The sequence below is a fragment of the Tachysurus vachellii genome, chromosome 12 (assembly GCF_030014155.1).
Source record: "Tachysurus vachellii isolate PV-2020 chromosome 12, HZAU_Pvac_v1, whole genome shotgun sequence".
Lineage (NCBI taxonomy): Eukaryota > Metazoa > Chordata > Actinopteri > Siluriformes > Bagridae > Tachysurus > Tachysurus vachellii.
This window is the reverse complement of record NC_083471.1, coordinates 3,629,811-3,653,543: the sequence shown is the minus strand read 5'-3', so window position 1 is coordinate 3,653,543 and position 23,733 is coordinate 3,629,811. Positions and strand designations below refer to the sequence as shown.

Genomic DNA, 23,733 nt, shown 5'->3' with positions numbered 1-23,733 from the left:
AAGTATGTATGTATGTGAGCAAGTAAGTAATTAAATTAGTAAGTAAATAAGTGCATAAGTAAGTGCAAAGTAAGTAAGTTAGTTAATAAGTGTATAAGTAAGTAAACAAGTAAGTAAGTGCACAAGTAAGTAAATAAGTGCACAAGTAAATAGGTGCACCGGTAATTAAATAAGTGCACAAGTAAGTAAATAATTGCATAAGTAAGTGAATAAGTAAGTAAATAAGTACACAATTAGGTAAATAAGTGCATAAGTAAGTGTATTTAAGTGCACAAGTAAGTAAATAAATAAGTGCATAAGTAAGTAAATAAGTGCACAAGTAAGTAAATAAGTGCACAAGTAAATAGGTGCACCAGTAAGTAAATAAGTGCACCAGTAAGTAAATAAGTGCACAAGTAAGTAAATAAGTGCACCAGTAAGTAAATAAGTGCACAAGTAAGTAAGTAAGTGCACCAGTAAGTAAATAAGTGCACAAGTAAGTAAGTAAGTGCACAAGTAAGTAAATAAGTGCACAAGTAAGTAAATAAGTGCACAGGTAAATAGGTGCACCAGTAAGTAAATAAGTACACCAGTAAGTAAATAAGTGCACAATTAAGTAAATACTGTAAGTGCACCAGTAAGTAAATAAGTGCACAAGGAAATAAGTAAGTGCACAAGTAAGTAAATAAGTGCACAAGTAAGTAAATAAGTGCACCAGTAAGTAAGCGCATAAGTAAGTAATTAAATAAGTGCACAAGTAAGTAAATAATTGCATAAGTAAGTGAATAAGTAAGTAAATAAGTACACAATTAGGTAAATAAGTGCATAAGTAAGTGTATTTAAGTGCACAAGTAAGTAAATAAGTAATAAATAAGTGCACAATTAAGTAAATAAGTGCACAAGAAAGAGTAATTAAGTGCACAAGTGAGTAAGTAAATAAGTGCATAAGTAAGTAAATAAGTGCAGAAGTAAGTAAATAAGTGCACAAGTAAGTAAATACGTGCACAAGTAAGTAAATAAATAAGTGCATAAGTAAGTAAATAAGTGCACAAGTAAGTAAATACGTGCACAAGTAAGTAAGTAAATAAGTGCATAAGTAGTAAGTGAATAAGTGCATAAGTAGGTGCATAAGTAAGTAAGTGCATAAGTAATTAAGTAAGTGAGTAAATAAGTAAGTGTCTAAGCAAATCCTTGAGTAAATAAAAACGTTTAAAAGTAAATAAATGAAAAATGTAATCTTGGCAAATTGCTGTTTTAAAAGGAATAAATCACTGCTGTATATCCTGCTGTGTGAAAATAATTAAAATAGTTGATTATTTCTCTCTAACATTACGTTCTGTTGTGTTTTATTCCCCACATTTCAGTGTGTCTAAATCTCCTGACTTAATAGGGAACTTAATGACTTGATATTATTAGGAGAAACAAAACTCCTCAGCAGATTTTTCCCTTTGTCAGTGCCGACTTGCTGTTGCTGTGCTCATCTGATCGCTATTTCTCATCTTGCAGGTGTGTTAAAGCAGTTGGCTTATGGAGAGATGCAGAAACATCCTCTGTTTTTCATTAAGTGAACCAAACCTTAGCTTGAGCTCCAGAGGAGATAGCTGAACTCAATCTCAATGGCTAATTTAGCAGAATAAACTGTATTTATTAGGTGCTGTGTAAACAAATTCACCTTTACCACCTGCTCTCCATTACGCTAGCTGGAATTTAGCCTTAGTCATCAGGAGACAGACTGCATCAAAATCTTTCTCGCAGATCCGATGTTGACACAGTCGTCGGATTATTGTTTGCTAATCAAGCAGATGTGCTAATAATCTAGTGTTATTGGGTTGGAAGGGTTATAAACGTCGTCTTGTTGCGTTCATGTTTCAGTCTGCATAGCGGATCATGTCACAGGTATGCTAAGAAAAAAAATTATTCCGCAAGCATTACTTTAGCAGTCTGGGGGTAATTACTAGCTAGGATCATGTCGGCACCTTTCCAATTATTTGCTGCATTAACCTCCTATGGGGATTGTGTAACTCGAGTGGAGTGACTTTTCAACAAAAGAGGGGAAGTGAATAAGAAGCGCACACTCAGGTGGGTACGAACCATCTGTCAACTCTCTGATGGCAATGTTGCTACAGCGGTAAAAGCGAGACAGCAGTGACGATGGCTTCTGAAATTATTCTGTCTATTTTTTCTTATAATTAAAAAAATCATGTTTCCATAATGGGGGGGGGGCACGGTGGCTTAGTGGTTAGCACGTTCGCCTCACACCTCCAGGGTTGGGGGTTCGATTCCCGCCTCCACCTTGTGTGTGTGGAGTTTGCATGTTCTCCCCGTGCCTCGGGGGTTTCCTCCGGGTACTCCTCCGGTTTCCTCCCCCGGTCCAAAGACATGCATGGTAGGTTGATTGGCATCTCTGGAAAATTGTCCGTAGTGTGTGAGTGCGTGAGTGAATGAGAGTGTGTGTGTGTGTGTGCCCTGTGATGGGTTGGCACTCCGTCCAGGGTGTATCCTGCCTTGATGCCCAATGATGCCCGAGATAGGCACAGGCTCCCCGTGACCCGAGGTAGTTTGGATAAGCGGTAGAAGATGAGTGAGTGAGTGAGGACTGATTTGAGAAAGAAAAACGTTCCAGGTTTGAATGAATGAATGAATGTTTCCATAATGGACGTTTCTTGGACACAGTATAAATCTAGCCTTACAGATACTTGACCCTATCAGAAAATTAAATTATATTTGAAAATTGAAGTATAAACACTATAAAGGTAAGCTTTAGTCTGTAAAATAATTACAAACTATGAATAATAAATGAATAGCTAAATGGATAAATGCATCAAGCATGCAAAAATATACGAATTGTGTTAGTAAAAAAAATATTTTTTGCCTAAAAATGTCAAAAATGAATCCCATTGAAAAAACAAATCACGTGACAATCAAAGACAAGTGTAAAAAAAAACATAGATGTGAAAAATTAATAATGCTTAAAAATCAACATATGAATCTGCTGTATGTTTTAAAATGATTAACATCTAAAATGTATAATTAGAAGGTGTACAAATTATTACTGTAATTATAAATTCTATGAATGATAGGTTAAGTAACACTAGAATCTTTATTGTTCCCCAATCCTACACTGAGCAGTAGTTCATAGTTGGTGCATGAAATGGACGCTGCGTTCTTGGAATTCCCCCGAAACAAAGGCCACATTTCACGCCTTTATTTGTAGCGATGTAACGGCTGAGCAATGCAGGCAACCTCGGCCGAGTCCTTGATGCTGAGAGAAAGCTTTAGTGTTCATAGACGTCTAGGTGTATCAGATTAGGACTGAACTGTTACACCATAACACTGACATTCCACTCACTCATCTTTTACCGCTTATCCGAACTACCTCGGGTCACGGGGAGCCTGTGCCTATCTCAGGTGTCATCGGGCATCAAGGCAGGATACACCCTGGACGGAGTGCCAACCCATCACAGGGCACACACACACTCTCATTCACTCACACAATCACACACTATGGACAATTTTCCAGAGATGCCAATCAACCTACCATGCATGTCTTTGGACCGGGGGAGGAAACCGGAGTACCCGGAGGAAACCCCCGAGACACGGGGAGGACATGCAAACTCCACACACAAGGCGGAGGTGGGAATCAAACCCCCAACCCTGGAGGTGTGAGGCGAACGTGCTAACCGCTAAGCCACCGTGCCCCCCACTGACATTCCAGAGTTGGCTGAATTTTAATCTTCTTGCAGTTTTGTCATCTGTTGTTTTATCTGGAAGGAAATCGCACTGTTGGTGAGGCCATCGGTTCTGCTCTGATCAAATCATTACACAGGAACAGTCACTGTACAGGAATAAATTGAAAACTAAATCTTTTTAGGAGAATTTACCGCAAAAATGACATCTATTTCCTGTCAGAACTTGTGAGTTTGTATACATTCAAATCTTAAAATGAACCTCAGTTTACTGCCTTCGAGTTGTATATTTGATGATGAGTTCACATGTCTTTGATAGCTGCATTATTGGACAATTTACGTGACTTACAGATTTGCGTATAATTTATCGAAGTTTTGTTGGTGTCAATATATGCAAATCAGCTGCAGTCTGATTTGTGCAACTGATTATTTTTTCCATCAGAGAACAATTCTCGCAGCAAACCTTTGTTACGGAAACTTTTATAAATCAAGAATCAAGAATTTTTAATTAGATCTGGACTGTAAAAACATTTAACACACAACTATCCTTAAAGACTAATGAATGAAGAGTAGTTTGATCGAAAGTTGAGCTTTCAAAACAAACACAGAGTCGCACAGGCAAGATTGACGACTTCACAGATAAAAAAAAAGAAGGAAAAGTTCATCCTAGGAGTGAAGGCAAGCTTATTTTAGCCTGTATGAGCAGCTTGGAAAAGATGATTGCCGAAGCTAAAGTTTGAGCTCCCGCCCCGTGTCGCAACGCTAAATGATCGGTTACGCACTCCAAAATCAGAGAGGTGGAAAAAGTATTACAATGCTTAGTACAGATGAATTTACTGAACAAATTGTACAGTGTCATTAGCTAAAACAGTAAACAATAGTTCTTTTTATTTCAAGTTGTACTTAAAAGCAAATAAAATGGATTGAAAGTAAAAAAAAAAAAAAAAAAAAAAAAAAAAAACGATTTTTTTTCCCTTTGCTTTAGCCACGCTAACTTTCTTATACCATCGGATTATAGAGCTAATATTAAATACTTCGTAGGATTTACTTGTGCAAAAAGTGCCTGCTTTGCCTCCAAAAGAGCCTCTGCTCAAAAAAAAAGACAAAAAAGAAAAACAGTGAACACAAAAACACAGAAAAGGAGATAACTTTGGGTCACTGGTCCAGTCTTGGTTCAGCACACACACCAAACATCGTAACCCTGAGGTCACCGATGATGATGATGAATAAGTCCAGGCATGGCTATGGTTCACAACATCGGTCCAGCCACACACACACAGACACAAACCTTACCTGTACAACCTCTTAAGCATTTTTCTCTATTACAGTCCTTCAACCTTCAGTTTCACTGCATTGCTGTGTGTGTAAGATTAGGAACCTGCCCACTGGGCTAAGCATCATTGAGCAGCTCAGCCATGGAGCATCATTCCTCCTTCTGGATGTGTGAATCAGTCAAAAGGCAGAAATTGGAGTTACAGGTTTCTCACTATATTGTGTGACTTTCCCCGAAGACTCGGGCTAAAGGGTGCGATCTGAAGCATCGTTATCTTAACAAACAGGCTGCTATCCTTTTATTAGGCCCAGACAAGAGGCAATGAGATACAGCTTCTCAGAACGATACGATGCCGTTCCGTGATATTTAAGCACTGGAGATTTAAGATTTACGTACCACAGTAAAAAGGATGGACATTGTCTGATCTCTGAAGCTGTGCAAGGACAAATCTGGTTAGTCCTTGGATGGATGTTGAGAAACTGTGTCCTGCATAACAATATATACAACTGCAGTGTCTTGGTTGTTCATAAGGACCATCAGACTAGCCATACAGTACATTATTTTTGGGGACACATTTTACATGGAATCAGCCAGGTTTGTGACTGTGACAGAAAGAACACAATGTCTAGACTTAATTGAAACCAATAGCAGGATTATATAGGATGACCTGAAGCTCAAGAGATAGCACCAAAATGCAAACTGAAAGCAAATCATGCTAATGTTTATACTGAGCCTATTTTCAGCATGAGCTCAGATGAACAAAGGCGGTTTATTTAGTCACATGGCTGTCGTTAATGTATCTCTGGAGATCACGTGTTATGGCACAGTCTATTACAATTTTACAATTGACAGACAGTGTCACCCAAATGAGGATGAGGTTCTCTTTTGAGTCTGGTTCCTCTCAAGGTTTCCTCCTCTGGCTTGAACAACCACATTCATTTACACCTGTCCAGTTTCATCTGAAACGCGTCCCAGACCACCTCCTGAAGTGGTTTGTAGCATCGGATATATATCCGTCTCGAAAACGTTACGGAGGGCATTTAGACCTGGTCTTTTTACCATTGGATAGCTATCGGATCACAGAAAACACATGAAGTGACCAGGTGTAAAAAACCCCTGAGTGAGTTTAAGATTCAGGACACTTTATTTGCAGCATGAGGAGCCTAGAGTCTGTTCCAGGGGACTTAGAGCACAAAGCAAGGGACCAAGGGATTAGATCATTAGAGATGCCAATCAGCCTTCCATGCATGTCTTTGGACTGGGGAGGAAATCAAAATACCTGGAGGAAACCCCCAAAAGCATGGGAATAACCTGCAAACACCATGGACACAGGGTTTAAATCAGGCAGGAATTAAACCCACAACCCCAGAGGTGCAAGGCAAACTTGGGGGAGTTCGGTAAGTTTTTTAAGCTCCTGTCCTATGGACCCTAATCCACTGGTATCATTATATTGAAGAACATCTTGGTCGCAAGTAGTCCTTTAACCTTACTCAAGGATTACCAATCACATATTTGTAATTGAGCCCTTCTACATAAGAATAACTCTCTCTCGCAGTGTAGTCCTCCACGCTTATTGATAGCGCCTATGTCCTTTTGCCTGCTTTATGTACAAATGTGACTCTTTGAAGCAACCCTGCTGTGAAAAACCTCACAGACGACAAAGAGAAACCCTGAAATATGAAATGTTATCGCCACCCGGCACAAACGAGCCGTCTATCGTCCAACACTTGTACGGCCACGGAATCGGTTACACACTGTTGTTTGAATCAGAGGACGTCAACGTGGCTCGGTAAATTTTGTAGAGGAAGGATTTAAAGAGGATTAAGTGCGACTGAGAGACAAACTGATGTTCGGGCGCTAATCGAGAGGTAGCAACACTGCTAACAAATTGAATTTTACCAAAGGAAAAAAGAAGCATGAATGATAAACTGCGCACTGTACAATGTTGCTGCAAACGAGTCAGCGCTTTCAGTCGGCTCTTCAGACACTGATCAGGAATAATATTCATTTCACCTGGCTAATATAGTGTAGGTCGCGCTTGTGCTACCAAAACAGCTTGGATCCACAGAGGCAAGATCTCTGAAGGTGTGTTGTGGTATCTGGGACCAATATGTCAGCAACGAGTCCTGTCTTTTTTTGAGATCAGACCTCTGTGGATCAGACTTGTTTGTCCAGCACGCTTTCTAAGGTACAGTAAGTGTGAATCATCAGACCAAACCACCTTCTTCCATTGCTTCATAGTCAGGTTCTGATGCCTAGTATAGGTGCTTTTGGTGGAGGACTGGGCTCAGCATGGACACTCTGACTGCTCTGGAGATACACATTACATTTTTAGGCAATTTGAGCTGCAGAGTAGCTCTTCAGTAACCTTTAAACTTTGGCTGCATGTGAACCTGCCATTATGGCCCTTGGTTGTCTTCCCTTGGACCATTTTTTAATAGTAACTAACTCCTGCATACAAGAAGCACCTCAGAAAGACCTGCAGGCTTATGCTTACCCATTTCACTGCTTTCACTACATCAACTTTAAGAACTGACTGTCTAATGTATCCCACCTCCTGACAGGTCACACTGTAACGAGACACTCAATTTTATTCACTTCACCTGTCAGTGAATTTAAAGTTATAACTGATCAGATCTCTCTCTCTCTCTCTCTCTCTCTCTCTCTCTCTCTCTCTCTCTCTATCTCTCTCTTTCTCTCTCTTTCTCTTCTCTCTCTCGCGCTCTCTCTCTCTTTCTCTCTTTCTCTCTCTCTCTCTCTCTCTCTCGCTCTTTCTCTTCTTCTCTCTCTTTCTCTCTCTCTCCCTCTCTCTCACACTTTTTCTCTTTTTTTCTCTCTCTCTCTTTCTTCTCTCTTTCTCTTTTCTCTCTCTCTCTATCACTCACTTTTTCTTTTTCTCTCTCTTTCTTCTCTCTCTTTCTCTCACTCTCTCCCTTCCTTCTCTCTCTTTCTCTCACTCTCTCCCTCTTCTCTCTCTCACTTTCTTTCTCTCTCTCTCTGTTTCTCTCTCTTTCTCTTTTCTCTCTCTCTCTCTCTCTCTCTCTCTCTCTCTCTCTCTCTCTCTCTCTCTCTCTCTCTCTCTCTCTCTCACACATTTCAACATTTCTTCCTTAGTGTGAATTTATTCATCTTTGCTGACATTTGATGTTGCCTTCATTATTGAAATCAAACAAAACTGCCCTTTCTTTGTCCAAACATCACATGAATGTCTTTGCGCATTTTTATGCGTGGAGCAGAAACATCGACTCTCATCAACTGAAACTCAACTCTTCTGTTTAAAACCCGGCAAACACATTGTCAACAGCTATAAAGGAGTCGGCTCTTAATAGTGACCCGAGCCAAACGATCTCTCCTCCTTACTATAGACCACACCCACACCCTCGTTCTATTGGTTCAGTCGGCTAACTTGAATTGAAGCAGACGTTTCCACGACAAACCGCTGAAAAAGCCTTAGTTTTTCAGGCGTGTCCTGTACAGCCGTCGCAATAAAAACACAGAAAATGCTACGGCGGGTCTGTAGACGTTGACACCTCTGTTATTCCCCTTCATCTGTACAGAACATAGCCGATAGCCAAGACCTTTTATTAACATGTGCCAGTGTTCGCTAGAGTGCATTCCACCTGCCTATGGAAACCCGCTTCCTCCTGAGTTAATAAAAATAAATATTGAAATATTTGCAGAGATATAATCTTTATAAATCCATTAGTGCAGCTTTGTTTAACTCTGAAGGGGACAAGCTTAAGTCTCCCAGGTTAGTGGGTTTGGTAATGTATTTTTAATGACACTATCAGGCTTGGTCAGTGAGGGTGTTCATACTTCACACACACACACACACACACACACACACACACACACACACACACACACACACACACACACACACATTCCCAAAGGGATATTAATGCTGCAGTTTCATCTCTTTACCGCAGCATGTATAAATCTGGTGTATCGATCGCTATACTATTACACATCATATTTAATGTTTAATAAGGACGACGTTCGTATCTGTAAGAAAACACTGAGGCGTAATAACAAATTCAAACTCAGACGTCTCTATAGAGATTGTATTATATTTCCAAAAATATATGTACAGTCTATTACAAAGGTTACAAAGAAAAAAACAAACAAAAAAAAAAAACAACAGGAAATGAAAACGTTCTATGTAACAAGAAATAATCGAGATAAAATGATTTTACAGATCTGCAGTTGGGGAAAATGCTTTTTTTTTTTTTCTTCTTTTTTTTTTTTTTTTTTGAACCAATGACTCAAACTCTCCATCCTGCCATGTCATGTCTCGGGAATAAAATAAATATTAAATTGTAATAAACAGACGATTTATTTTACTGTACATTCGAACTGAAAAGACAGGGAAGAAAAGGAAAACACCTTAAATGGAAAGTTATTGGCCGTCTTTGGTCCTACATGAGAAATTATGTACATCCGGGTGAACTAAAACATTTGCAAGCGGTATAGAAAAATATAGTGCATTTTCAATGAATTCCGAGCTCACTACGGAGGAAAAGGTGTAAAAAATAAAGGAAAAAAAAAAAAAAAGAAAGAATATAAATAAAAAAAATGTACAAGTTTTACAATCAGATCATATACAAAGTTTCCCTCCAACCAGACACAATCAACAGTGCTGACGTCTTTGGAATCTTCCAAAATAAGAATTTTTTATTCGAATCGGGGGGTCGTTCGTATGCATTTAAATATTTGAAATATTTCTAAAAGACACACTAGATTCAACAAACCGAACCCGCATCCTACTGTCAGGCTTTAAACAGTACAGCAGATATGTCATTGAAGTGTCACGATGGCCTCCAGTGAGGATCGATTGAACCCTGGCGTTAATCTCAAATTGGCTGTCCCTAAAGGCTGAAGAGAGCTCAGAGAGAGAGAGAGAGAGAGAGAGAGAGAGAGAGAGAGAGAGAGAGAGAGAGAGAGATGAGAGGAGGGAACGATGCAAGTGTTTACAATTTGCGAGGCGAAAATACGCTGCTTGCATGAGAGCCAGAGAGGTTTGTGCTGACCGAAAGCCTTTCCACTCGCATTCGATTGGGGAAACAAAAAGGGCTGGAGACGATCCAGTGCTGAGGCCAGCGCAATGGAGCGGAGATAGGGGCATCATCTAATCCAAGAGCGCGCACACACACACAAACACACACACACAAAACCTGGGGTAAAGGCTTTCATACCAGAATACACTGTTCATGTTATTTAGTTAATGACTTTTTAAAATTAACATCTGGACCATACACTACAAGTGTTTTTCAATTATTTATTTATTTCTTTATATATTTTTCTTTTTGTACTGTGCCAAACCCCAAACTAATAAAAACCCATTTTACAAGTTTATAACCATTTTAGTACTGTTATTCTTCCTGTGTTATTTTAGAGCAGCCATAAAATCAAATAAATAAATGAAACTGATCTGTTTGTGATACCGAACGATCCCAACACCGACCGGTGTGGGATGCCACTGAAATCGGCTTGAATCGCACGTTTGCCAAAACGAATTCCTTTATCTTTGAGCTCTCTAATCAAGAAGGAAGACACACACACACACACACAAAAGTACATTCTTGTGGTATTTTGATGTCCCCGCAGCCCAGAAAAGAGGAAACGCATATATAAATCTCTCTCTCTCTCTCTCTCTCTCTCCAACATCTTTCCCATTTGCTGAGTTCTGCTGTGATTAGCTGACGAGAGAAATGGTAAAAATCTACAGTAGCACCTTAATATCACAAAGAAGAAGAAGAAAAAGAAGAAGAAGAACCATCTCGGTAATTATTGCTCTGATTGATCCGTCTCTTCCAGACTCATATATATTTATATTCATATATGACCTTCTGTCTATATCGACTTCTACCGTCTAGTTCCCACAAGTGAGCGAGCTCATTCTGCGAAAGAAAAAAACAAAACAGTAATAATTACGAAACAGATTGAGAATTATTCATTCCAAAGAAGTACCTCAAGTCTATATTTGTCTCTAAGGTTTTAAGGTAATATCAGTTTAACTTAGAACTGACTGGACTGGATTGAGGAAATATAAAATATTTGCAACATCTGGAAAAAAAAAAAATTGCAAACCAAACAAACAATTAACTTTAGATTGAACCGTTTTTATATTAAATACTGTCTTCGATAGTGCTATCTACGTTGAGACGCCTCATGAAAAGGAATAACAGGAAAAGAAAAGCAGGCAAACAGAATGGGGAAATCAAATAAGATGCATTCAAGTGTTTAAAAAAAAAAAAACAATAATAGTGAAACTATAGAGGTTGTTGTCAAGAAGTGGTTCTTGAAGTTCTTAACTTTCTGCCGTGTCGTAAAACTCGGCCATCCGTACACCGGGAACGCAAACTCGCAAAGATACTCCCATGAGATTGCAAATGCGGAGGAGTCGGATGAAGTAAGAAAGAAAAAAAAAACACTGCGAGGTCCAGACTCACACTGTGAGCGAAGAAGCTGAGGTTACGTCCACAATGAGGTCCGTGCTTCTGCCCTGCTGCCTACGGTGGCAACATTTTACCCTGTTGTCAAATCCACTTTAAAATCCAATAAGGCAAACTGTCAAACTTAAAGGAATTGGGGAAATTGACGTTGGTTAAAGTTGTAAATGTCCCCATTGGAGAGTATCAGGATTTTTTATTTTTTTGTACTGATTGAATTTCTAACTTTGTGCATTTCTTGTCCGTTATATTTGTAAAAAATATCCATATTCTAATGAAGTCCATACCAACAATGAGCAGGAAAAAAAAATGGTTAAAAAGCATCAAATTGCTAGAAAACGCTCTGTCTCTCCACTGACGTGTTTCCAGGTAGTATTCTCTCCTTTCGTTTTTCCTTTCGCATGTACATTGTTTCAGCACCTTCGCTTAACATCCTTCACCAGAGGACGAAGAAACGAAGAAGTCCTTGTCTCCGCAGCTTCTGGAAGAGTCATCGTATCGAGAGAGACGTCGTGTGGTTTTTATTAGTGTTATTTATTGTATATCTTCTAAGTTCCCGGCTGACCGTCCGTCACACCTGGACCCCCGTTCCGTGCAGGTGAAACATCTGAGCTCTCATAGTCTGTATACTGCTCATGACTTTCTTCTGATGGCCCACGAGTGAGATTCCCAAATTCATCACGTCCCTGCGGTCACAAAGACACACTCGTAAATCGCTATGGCGCCACATAAAAGAGTTATAGACCTATATGTTATTGTGTTAATCGAGAAGAGACAGAATCGAAGTAGCCGTGTTTATTATGGCATGGACACAGATCAGGAAGAGACTTCGGGTTCTCGACCAGAAATGATTTAAAATGTGTTTTGCATTGTTGAAAGCTTGTAAAATTTTCCTTGTGAAAAACGACAATAAAAGTTGCTTTCCATCACGAAGAGATAGATCTATCTAAAGTATGTAATAAAACAGCAGGGGGTTTGCTTTTATTAGAAAACAATAACTGTTCACATCCTGGAGTTGATTGTTTTCCAACAATTGCACATCCTGGATTTTAATTTCTTTTACGTTTAGGACAAATATCCCTAATCAAAAGAATACAGTATCATTTAACCAGCCGCTATAAACAACGTCAGGTCAGAGAAACCCGGAAGTGCAACATCCCTGTAAATAAACTGTTAAAGGTGGGGTCTCCGTTGTTTGAGAAATGCTTCAGAAAACTGCGTTGGGCCGCCAAACAAAACAAAAACAAAACAAACGTGTAGCCAATTAGCAGAAAGGGGCGGGTCTTGTCAATATGGGCGGAGAGAGTGTTCAGTGCGCATGTGTGACATTAGCAGAAAGCGGTTTTAACATTGACATGGAGGATAAAAACAAAGAAAGAAAGAGAAGAAAGACTTACGATAAGGTAAGAAGTAGGACGTGTTAATATAGGATCAGCTTTTCAGCGCTGGAGAGAACTGAAGGAGCAGGAAGTTGGTCACATATTCACAGATTGGAGTTTCCTGAGTCAATAACTCCTGAGCTAAACACTGTTACTACACAAATAACACCTCTTTTCTATCGTAGTAATGTAGAGACGCAGCTACAACCGTGTTTTGTGTAGTAACAGTGTTTAGCTCAGGAGTTATTGACTCGGGAAACTCCAATCTGTGAATATGTGACCAACTTTACTTAAGACGCCGAGGCGCTTTTTTCCTTCTCGATAGGTGAGTAACGTTGGTTTTGCTTTGTTACACAGAACTAATATATGCCTTTGTCCTTTACATGATTATGCTTGTGTGTCATTTTTGCTTGTTTGTTTATCTGCAATCGTATTGTTCTTCCCTTCAGCTATGATAAAGAAACATTTCTTTTTATTATTTGCCTGGGTTACGTATGTATGTGTGGGCGGAGCTATCGATACAGGGGTGGGACCCATTTGGGTTAGGGGCGTGTTTGTTTTGGTGATTTTATATGTCGACATTGGCTTTCAAACAACAGAGACCGCACCTTTAAAATAAAAAGAATTAACCAACACCTTTTGACCAATCAGAGCCGAGAAGTTCGAGGTTGCTATGATATCCAAAGTGGAACTGCATGAGATCCGTTGCTTACTTGGGAACAGAATGAGGTTTAAAGCTGCTACAAGAAAGAGTTTACAGAAGGTTTCTTACTCGATAGTCATCCTCGCGATGGACTCGAGTGAGCTGTAGCCAGCTGCTGTGAAGTTGTCTTTGTATCTCTCCATCTTAATGGCTTCCAACCACTCGTTCACTGAGCGGAACGAGCTGAAGTCTGGCGGGCTTTGGTCCAGCAGCGGACTGATGGGTCTGAAAATGACAGGAAATGAACGTGATCACCCAAACCCAAACGAGCCACATGGGCTCTCGTATCAGTTTCCCTTTGCTTGAGAGAACGCATAACGCGACTCCGCAAAGACCGTCCAATTACACCTAATAACAATTCCAGTTATAATAATCATTTATCTTCATTTCTGTAGAGACAGGAAGTCATTATTTTCCCTTCCAAAAGTTAACGCTAGAAAGAAACCCTCCCACTAAGCAGACTAAGCTCCTTTCCCCCTGCTATTTCTCAGGTTATGTCCTTCTTCTTGGGTCTTGTTCTCCCTGTAAATGGATTTTGGCACAGTGGGCGTCAGAACCCACACAAACTTAAAAAAAAAAAAAGACTATCATTACGCCAATTGATTTTAAAGCCCTGTCGTTGACCATAAAGCCATGGGAGTGGTGTCGCTGTATTGATTTTCCAGGATTTATTCAAGTGGACACGCTGAGCACAGGACCGACAGGGATTGTCTGTTAAATCCAGTTACACCAAACAAACAAACAAACAAACAAAAAAAAACCTAGCTACTGTAATAACAGACAATTTCATATATCATGAAAGAATGAGCGGTGAACTTCAGATGCATTTTAGTGCATTTACCTCGTACATGTTCCCACTGGCGTTTTCAGTGTGCTAGGGTTGCGGATCATTTTGTCTAAAATGGCGACTATCTGGTCGAATTTGGGCCGGTCTGCACGCTCCTTCTGCCAGCAGTCCAGCATAAGCTGGTGAAGTCCTGGAGGGCAGTCCATGGGTGCTGGAAGACGGTACCCTTCCTCAATAGCCTTGATGACCTTCAAGTAGAGACAGATACCGGACTTTGATTGTTTTGTTATTTTTAAAATTCTTTACTTATTAGTTTCAGAGACTGAAATTTTGAATGGTTTAGAATTTGGTTGAGTTTTTCTTTAGTACTCGGTACAGACGGGGTGACCTCAGGTTTTGCTTGAGCACATGACCGTAGCGCATCTACCTAAGCTGTGTCTGTGCTTGGACCTTAATAACCTACCTACAATCCCAGAATACCGTGCTTCCCTGACGTGTCATTTTAAACGTCGTCTGTAATTTATTGTTTTTTTTTGTAAAGCTGGTTTCATTTTGGGTTTGCAGGAAGACAACAAAAGATGGATTTAGCCAGCCATTTTATCAACCAAGGCTATTTTGGCATCATTCATTCATTCATTCATTCATTCATTCATTTTCTACCGCTTATCCGAACTACCTCGGGTCACGGGGAGCCTGTGCCTATCTCAGGCATCATTGGGCATCAAGGCAGGATACACCCTGGACGGAGTGCCAACCCATCGCAGGGCACACACACACACACACACACACACACACACACACTCTCACACTATGGACAAATTTTCCAGAGATGCCAATCAACCTACCATGCATGTCTTTGGACCGGGGGAGGAAACCGGAGTACCCGGAGGAAACCCCCGAGGCACGGGGAGAACATGCAAACTCCACACATACAAGGTGGAGGCGGGAATCGAACCCCCAACCCTGGAGGTGTGAGGTGAACATGCTAACCACTAAGCCACCGTGCCCCCCGTTTTTTTTTTTTTTTTGCCATTATTCATTTATTTAATTTATATATTAATTCTTTCATTTTGGCTGACTAATTTAGAGATCTCGCAAACCAAGAAATGGAAAAAAAAACATCCTTTAATCAGAGTGTTAACAAACATTTGTCAACCTGCAGCTTTGCAGTTTGAAATATGTGGATAATACAGGTTAAACAAATGGAATTAGCTGGGTTTAGTCCTAGCATTGTGCAGTAAATGAGCCAACCAGACATGCAGTCTAATCCTCAGGTGACTGCACTCAGCATGTCTGTGAGTCCCAACAACATTCCACGTTCGCATGCCCTCGCCTCGCTCGAGAGAAACGAAATCATCGTATTTTTCTCTTTCTAAAGCTGCTCCTGACCTGCATGAACTAGCTAAGTATGAGACAACAAAACCCAGAACTGGGATCTGTTCTTCTCTCTGGCGCAGTATAATAGATGTCTGTTTACCCTCGATTCGGGTTCATCTGCTATTCTGGTCTCGTCTTTTCAGGCAAAACTTGTGGATCTACAGAGAGAGAAGTGTCAAAGCAAGTAAAGTGTTGCAGAAATGTAAATGTTGTTCTCTCTCTCCTTGTTCACCCAAGAGGAGCGTCCCTGACAGAGAGCAAGAATTTGCTGACGTTGATGCGTGTCAAGAAGGAGGTGCAACATACAGACTAGTTTCGGCAGCTTTAAAAAAAAAAAAAACTCAAAACGAACGAATGATTTATAGCACGCCATTTGCATAACATGTCCGCTAGCAGGCGCAGCAATTATAAGTCATCATTAGCCCTTATGTAAGTGGTGTTTATCTTCTCCGAGGAGGTACACGCTTGTGTAATTTTGACACCGAGTGAGCCTTCAAACAGCGATGGATTAAAACCTCTTCCGTTCGTACATATCATTATCTGTTACAAGGGTGGAATTTTCAATGCTTGAGTGATGAAGAACATCTCGGTGCGCCTACAGTACGTATCAATTGTGCTTGGATAGATGAAAGCCAAAAAGGTCTCTAGATCAAACCTGGAGTTTTGGCATGTCTCATGCTCAGCTAACAATAAATTTCACATTATCACATCTCATTAGTGAGGGTTAAGCATCTATTGCCGAGAGAGAAAGGCACTCTAAATGCAAAGTGACCCGTTCTTTCTCTAAAAACCTATTTTCTATCAATTTATACAATCAGACAGAGATCAGCGTTAGACACTCTTTCGTGCCAGGTGCTCATGACTCGAGACAAATGAAGCAGTGATGCATTCCTAAACCAGCTTAAATAAGTGCACTAAAGATGGAAGTACTCCTCCGATCTGCTTCGATGCGCGTATAAATAAAAAAAAGGGGGCCAGATGCGGAGGAGGCGGAGGAGCTTGTCATGTACGCCTTTTTTTTTCTGCTGGAACAGCATGAGAGGTGGAGAAAGCACAACTCCAGACTCAATGATGAAGTACATTTATTTCATAAATGAAGACAAATAAAATTCATGCGGTGAATGAGTGATTACTACAGTACGTGCCATGGCTGTCAGCTTCCTGTAAAATCTGGGTTTGAATTTTAGGTACTAAAGCATTTAAATATTTGAATTGAAATTGAATTCAAATCAATAAAAACGCAATTGATTTATTGATATGCTTTGATTTTACAGAAACGGAATAAACTAGATTGTAAAGTTCGTCGCGACAAACTTTGATGTTGGCTTTGACGAGGCAAGTATTCGCAAAGGACGGTGCTTTTTGGAGGCGAGTGGACATAAGGGTCAGTGTTACTTTTGTAGGCAAGTGGACAGAAAGATAGGGTGCCAAAACATTTGGAGGCAAGTGGAGACGAGCATGTGACGTCATTCGAATACTCCTGAGGAAGTTCCCCCATTGTTCTGAGTGTTTTGATATGTCACATGTCCATGTTGTAAAAAGTTTTTTGATTTTGCATATTTTGGGGGCGGGGCTGCGGCACAACAGAAAGGTCAGTCGGTACACCAATTTAAAAGTTTGTTCAGAGTATCACCCTAAAGGAGCTGGCCGAGTTTGATAGATAGTTTGAAAGCTTGCCGAGTTATAAGCCTCCAAAGTTTATAATGGGAGTCTATGGGAAAAAAGGCCACTTTGAGACCCTGTACCGGAAGTACCGGTACTCGGATCGCTTAGAAAAGTAATAGCAACAAACTTCAGACCAGCGTCTACAACATATCCGAATTTGTGGCTCAAAAGCCCTAGGAGGAGTTACTCTTGATAAATTTTTGTCTAAGCTTAAATAGGAAAACAGAATGTTGGCTTCTACAAAGCTACATAATAACATTATAACTTGCATGAAAAAGTCACTCACGTCTTGATTGGACATGTCCCAGTACGGCCGTTCACCATAAGACATGACCTCCCACATGACAATGCCGTAACTCCACACATCGCTAGCTGACGTGAATTTACGGTACTGGATGGCTTCCATGGCTGTCCATCGAACCGGGATCTTTCCGCCCTGTTCAGTAAAATGCAGGTCAATGGCTGGGGTAAACATCAAATTCATTACAGCCTGCATCTTCCCCTAAAAACACCAACCAAAGAGAAGTCACAGTATTAACCCTCAGGTTCTGTTGTTCGTTGCTCGTTCACTCGTCACCTGAGGTCAGTACAAAAAAAAAGTTTGCTAAAAACTACTATTAATTAATGACACAAACAGAACATAAGGGTTAATCTCAGTACTGTGCTGTGGCATTATCAGTATTCTGATGGTGTAGCTATCAGTCAGGGAGTTTTATCGACTCACGGTGGTAGTGTAGACAGCCTCAGGGTCATCGTCAATCACTCTGGACAGCCCGAAGTCGGACACTTTACAGACAAGGTTGCTGTTGACCAGGATGTTGCGCGCCGCCAGGTCACGGTGCACGTAGCCCATGTCCGAGAGGTAGCGCATCCCGGCGGCGATTCCGCGCAGCATACCGACCAGCTGGATCACCGTGAACTGACCGTCATGTTTCTGGGAATTCAAACACAATCTTAATCTTGACTTCTTGCTAATAACCAAGATCACATTGTTTGTATTAAATTGAAAAGATACAGTATGACTTGAGAAAAACAAACGTCTGCATACTCACCCTGAGGAAGGCGTCTAACGCGCCGTTCTCCATGTACTCGATGACGATCATGACCGGCTTCCCTGACAAACAGAAGCGCAAGAAACTCAATTAGATGTGATTAGCAGTGGTGAAGATAAACTTCGTCCACTTAGCGTGTGAAGCCGTAATGAGGAAAAATAATTCAAGCAAGCCTCTAAAAGGCAAGTGGCAGAGTGCATTCTGTCTGTTCAACATACACAAAGTAGTTCATTAACAGCTTCACGCAAGTTAATATCATCCAAAACAGTTTTACTTATCCAGCTATAGACAGGATATACAGATATACAGCTGTAGGAAGGTAATAATGTCAACAGCTAGCATACAAATGAGCTTTACTTACTGTTTAAACTGAAAATCACTAACATAGAATCCTTAGCTAGCCCTGTTTAAAGTGAACAAAAAGAACTAGAGAATATTCCTGCATCTCTGCAACTGCGCTAATCCTGATCGATGAATATCCATGATATGCAAATTGTAAACAACTTGTATGCTGTGTGTATTGTCATAGTCACATAATCACATAATCATAATCACAACCTGAGCGCATAGTCAATTTTTTATAAGTCAGAGGAGTGTTAAGCTATCACTTCCTGTCAGTTGCACATTCTGTAGCTACAGAGCACATGCACGCTGGTATGACATCCTCTCCTAATTAGCATACTGCACTTTGGTGGTGTACGCTTTGTGACATCACAACCTGAGCCGCATATAGGTAAATGCCAATTAAACGAGTGCTAAGCCCCTCCTATTAGGTATTATTTGTACATGTGTGTGGGAACTAACCTCTGGTGACCACACCTTCTAGATGGACCACATTAGGATGATCAAACTGTCCCATGATGCTCGCTTCACACAGGAAGTCCCGCCTTTGCTTCTCGGTGTAGCCTACTTTTAGAGTTTTGATGGCCACAGGAACATCCCTCTTCCCAGGAAGCTTCAGGCGGCCGCTGCACACTTCACCAAACTCTCCTACCATACACACATAATATCAACACAAGGTACCACAGCCTCAAGTCATAATTGCATATATCATTTTGTGTGTACGCTAACACCTTTGCATCAGAACAGTCTGAGAGTAGCAGTAGCAATTCATCAAACAATGACGCTTCTTTGCGAATTCTCTCTTGAGGAGATATATTAATTACGCTACGATCTCAGCAACTGCCCTGCAACCCTCTCTTCCCACAAAGGGGCTATTAATAATCAGAGGAAAGAAATACAGTAAGGGTTGTTGAAGGAATAAATATTTGGCTATCATCCTGATGAACAAGCAAGGCACTGAGTCTATATATTTGTGTGTGAAATGAAACCTCACCTGCACCAATAACCCTTTCGATCTTAATACACGAGGCATCCAGTTCCTTGGCAAATTGATGCACAGCCCTGTTGGGGTCTTCATAGGTTTCAGGATCAATGTAGGTTTTGGTGCCTGGAAATTTGACTGCAGAAGTGTAAGAGGATTACTGTTATGATTAAATATGCACACATGCCGTGATGGGTGGAGCCAGTTAGCTAGAAATGGAACCTGGAATTTCCTTAGAATTTAAATGCTTTTAGTTTGTTTTGTTTAACCTTCATCAAATGGAGCGACAGGGTGGGTTAGGAGTGGAGCGATCTGCAGACATATGGAGCTGTCGCTCGCTGGCTAATGGCTTTCGCAAATCTGGCGCGCTGTTTGTATTCGGTGAGACGTGGCTCGGATTAGAAGTCGGAGAGCCTGACACTGCGATATGCTAGAAATTTAATTATGCTTGGGTTAAACACTATAGCTGGCCGTTTTCAGCTCGCACTGCTTGAAAGAAAATGAAACAAAAAACTCAAGCTGATGAATTTCCATCAAGTTAAATGTTTTTTTTTTTTTTAATTTTTTATTTATTTATTAAAACCCCACCAAGCTAAATGACAGGAACTCATATCTACACTCAACATGCATAGTGTCACTGAGCTTAATGTGGTTTTGCATTTTACAACTACAATTTAGATTCCTGTTGACCCACATAATTAAGCTAGCTAATGACGCATAGACATAACATATTTTTTTCATAGTACTCTTTACTAAATTAATGCCCACTGTGTTCCCTCCCTCTCAAACTTGCTAATTACAAGCCTACCTGTCAGCTTTGATATCCCGGCCCATTTAATGAGACTGCTTCAGACACTATCAGGGAACATCCTGCTGCGCTAAAAACGGCTAATACTGCTAACAAGTAATTAAATTAATAAATTAAAGTAATCTGCTATAGTGCTTTTGCCAGACAACAGTGCAAATACAGATGTTGTGTTAGCTCTCTTAACATCTGTAAACATGGCGACCTACTGAGGCTGATGTTTCCCGTTTTCTTGTAATTACAGTCTTACACTGATAATGACCAGCATTATCACTGCTTCTTGGAAAAATTAAGAGAGGACAAAGTGCTCCTTCAGCCGACCTGGCTAACATCATCATCTCGCATCCAAGCAAGTGCAAAGGCACTTTATTAGCTTGGCAACTACTAAATTCCATTGTCCTTTTTCTTGCTAGCAAAGCTACTTGGCAGGTACTCAGCATGCATTTCGTGTGCTAGCAAGAGCCACTAGTCACGGTTAACGCAAGGGAGCTAGCGCTGCCACCTTGACCCTTTGTTTCCAAATCAGCAGTTTGCCTACAGCACATCGTTAGCGGAGCTTGTCTGGGGAGGCCGGCGGCATGGTCATCTCTAGGGGCTTCATTAGCGAGTGCTGAGGGATAGCAGCTCGTTGGGTGAAAGGCCTGAGAACAGGGGCTTATCATCTCAGGCAGCGTAATCCAAAAGTGTAATATCTTAGCCTAAAAGCAGAGATGCTAGCATTGAAGCTGAAGTGTTTGGGATGAGAGTACACTCTCCTTTTACTGACCTGTTTTGTTTTTTTTGTCTTTGAGAGATCTTAGATAGCCATGATATGGTTATCTCTCATAAAATTTAGCAATGTTAGCACTTCATGTAAGATGACCCAAAACACAGTATTTACTAATAGGAGCTGCTAATACGGTTGCTAAAATATGAAACGTACTGTATGTGCCATGAAGAGAATATGCTACCACTGACGCAAAGGTTTAAAGAAAGTCTTTGTAACTGATCTTGTTTTATAAAGGTTGAAGCTCACATAACATTGTGAAGGGGAAAAAAAATCAATAACAAAAAACATAACCAGTATTTTAGTCATCACAGAAAGCTGAAATGTTGGTCTATGAAGTGCTCTGACAGGAAAGAGGTGAGATGCTAATGTTTCAGCTAATTTCCTGAAGATGAAAACACTTATCCATGTTCAGCAGAGATGCTAATAATACTGCTGAAACAGTAGATAGATTAGATGCTAATTCTGACGCGAAAGCAGCTCTTTTGTTCCCTTTGTAACTCATTCTGCAACAGAGAAAATGTTCATGCTAAAATGATGAAGAAAAAAAGTAGATGCTAATACCTTTGCTAAAGTAAGGAACAGCCTTGCTAATAAAAGTTGATTATTTACAACTAAATTTTATTCAATATGTGACTAGCATTGTTACTTTAATGCTCTGGAATGACTCTTAGCTCTGACAAGACAGATGAAAGGCACTAACGCTGAGGAGAAAGGTTGGTTCTGACTAAAATTCATGGTGAAAACTTTGGAGAAACAAACAGTTGAAATTATAAAAATAAGGGGTGGAAAAAATAGGATGCTAGCAGGCTGAAAACGGTCATCTTTGGTAATCCTGGTGTTTTTTTGGTGTCTTCTTTGTTTACAAACATTTCTGAGGAAACTTTTATCGCTCAAATGTTTTTTTTTGTGTGTGTGTGTGTGTGTATGTGTGTGTGTACATGCTTGTATGCTAATGCTAGCAAAAATCAGAAACTCACATTGGAAGTAAAGCTCTTCATCTCCTTCCTGGTCTGCTTTACTGTAGCCGCAGTGCCTTCAAAAGAGAGAGAGAGGGGGAGAGATAGAGAGAGAGAGAAAGGGAGAGAGAGAGAGAGAGACTGTAAACAGGTTGCACCAGGACACCACAGATACAAATAACTAACGAACTAAGACGCTAAACAAACGTGTCATCACAGAAAAGCTCAAATAACCAATTACACCTTTTTAAATATATACTATTTAGATTGTCCATGTGAATTAACTAGAATAATAATGTATTAGAACTGACAGAGTGACTGCTCTGACCAATCAGATTTGAGAATTGTTGCATAAATTTAAATATATTATATATTATATTGTCTCTTATCTCCACAAGCTTTAGCGGCTAAGCACGGCATACAGCTACACACATGCTTGGAAGTGATGGAAGAAGAGGAACAACACACACATATATACACACCCACACACAATCACACACGTATACAAAGACATACATACTTTTAGGGCACACATATACACACACTCACACACAATCTCACCCACATACTGTAAACACACATAAACAGTCACACGTATGCACGTACACACACACATATAAATGTGTGTTTATGCACATTCACGTTCCAGTGCAAAGAAACAAAGCAGACTTTCATCCGTTTCCAGATCATCCTTCCTTTCGCATTCAAATGAAAAAAAAACATGCAAAAAAAAAGTAGCACGCTCTCATTCCTGGCATGGACACCAGTGACACAAGCTGCATGCTGATGGACAAGTGTGATCAGCTCCGTGGGGGTGGGGGAGTTGTGTGTGTGTGGAAGAATCCACCGTGATGCCCACGAGAGACAGGAAACAAAATGCAAGCACATGCCAGAGCGGTGGAGACTCACAGGAGCGGCGAGTCAACGGGGGCCGCGAGAGCGTACCTTCTCCCGATGATGAAGCCGAACACCATAAACACCAGGATGATGGTGCCGGCTACTGCGACCACGGCGATGATGATGACTGGGTTCTGCTCGCTCGAAACAATTGTGGCTAACACACGAACAAAAACACACACACAGAGAAACTGTTAAAATGATTCCATATAAGAAAGATATTAAACAAAACCACTACATCTGTATTTATTACATCTTTATCTAAACCCCACCCCTTACCAGCAAAAAAGTGTCAGTCTACGGTACAGAACTCTAATCATGTTTGTGCTGTGAACTTTCCTAACAAATTTTCTCCAATACATTTTGATTCGTTCAACCATCAGAATTAAACTAGCATGTAGATGAGATCGTGTCAGAGACTAGCGTAACCCCCTTTTTTTTTTCCCGGCTTCTCTCTTTTCTGTTCTATTTTCGTGTCTCTCTCTCTCTATCTCTCTCTCTCTTTCCGAGTGCATGCTTCTACTGTTTCTGAAAATGGGTTTAATAGTTCCCAGCGGTAACGTGGTGCCCTTCATTTGAAACAATGACACATTCAGGTTGGAGCATTTCGCGATTCGGACCGCTTCTCC

The 23,733-nt window shown here is 40.5% G+C and overlaps 1 protein-coding gene across 4 annotated transcripts in view; it reads right to left on the bottom strand.

Annotated features, from left to right (window-relative positions):
• Positions 1–9,031: 9,031 nt before the first annotated feature.
• The window catches only part of epha7 (eph receptor A7), a 71,554-nt gene continuing 56,852 nt past the window's right edge, over positions 9,032–23,733 (bottom strand). Inside the window, exons 8-17 of one of the 4 annotated variants that reach the window (XM_060883469.1) lie at positions 23,153–23,261; positions 22,229–22,284; positions 19,690–19,815; positions 19,158–19,343; positions 18,354–18,415; positions 18,026–18,235; positions 17,588–17,803; positions 14,314–14,507; positions 13,542–13,697; positions 9,032–12,076 (exon numbers count right to left, since the gene is read on the bottom strand). In XM_060883469.1, the coding sequence (XP_060739452.1) occupies positions 11,962–12,076; positions 13,542–13,697; positions 14,314–14,507; positions 17,588–17,803; positions 18,026–18,235; positions 18,354–18,415; positions 19,158–19,343; positions 19,690–19,815; positions 22,229–22,284; positions 23,153–23,261 (1,430 nt within the window). In that variant the 3' untranslated portion in view covers positions 9,032–11,961. Of the gene's footprint in view, positions 12,077–13,537; positions 13,698–14,313; positions 14,508–17,587; positions 17,804–18,025; positions 18,236–18,353; positions 18,416–19,157; positions 19,344–19,689; positions 19,816–22,228; positions 22,285–23,152; positions 23,262–23,733 lie in introns of those variants that run through there. The other 3 variants (XM_060883470.1, XM_060883471.1, XM_060883472.1) reach the window with 3 other exon arrangements.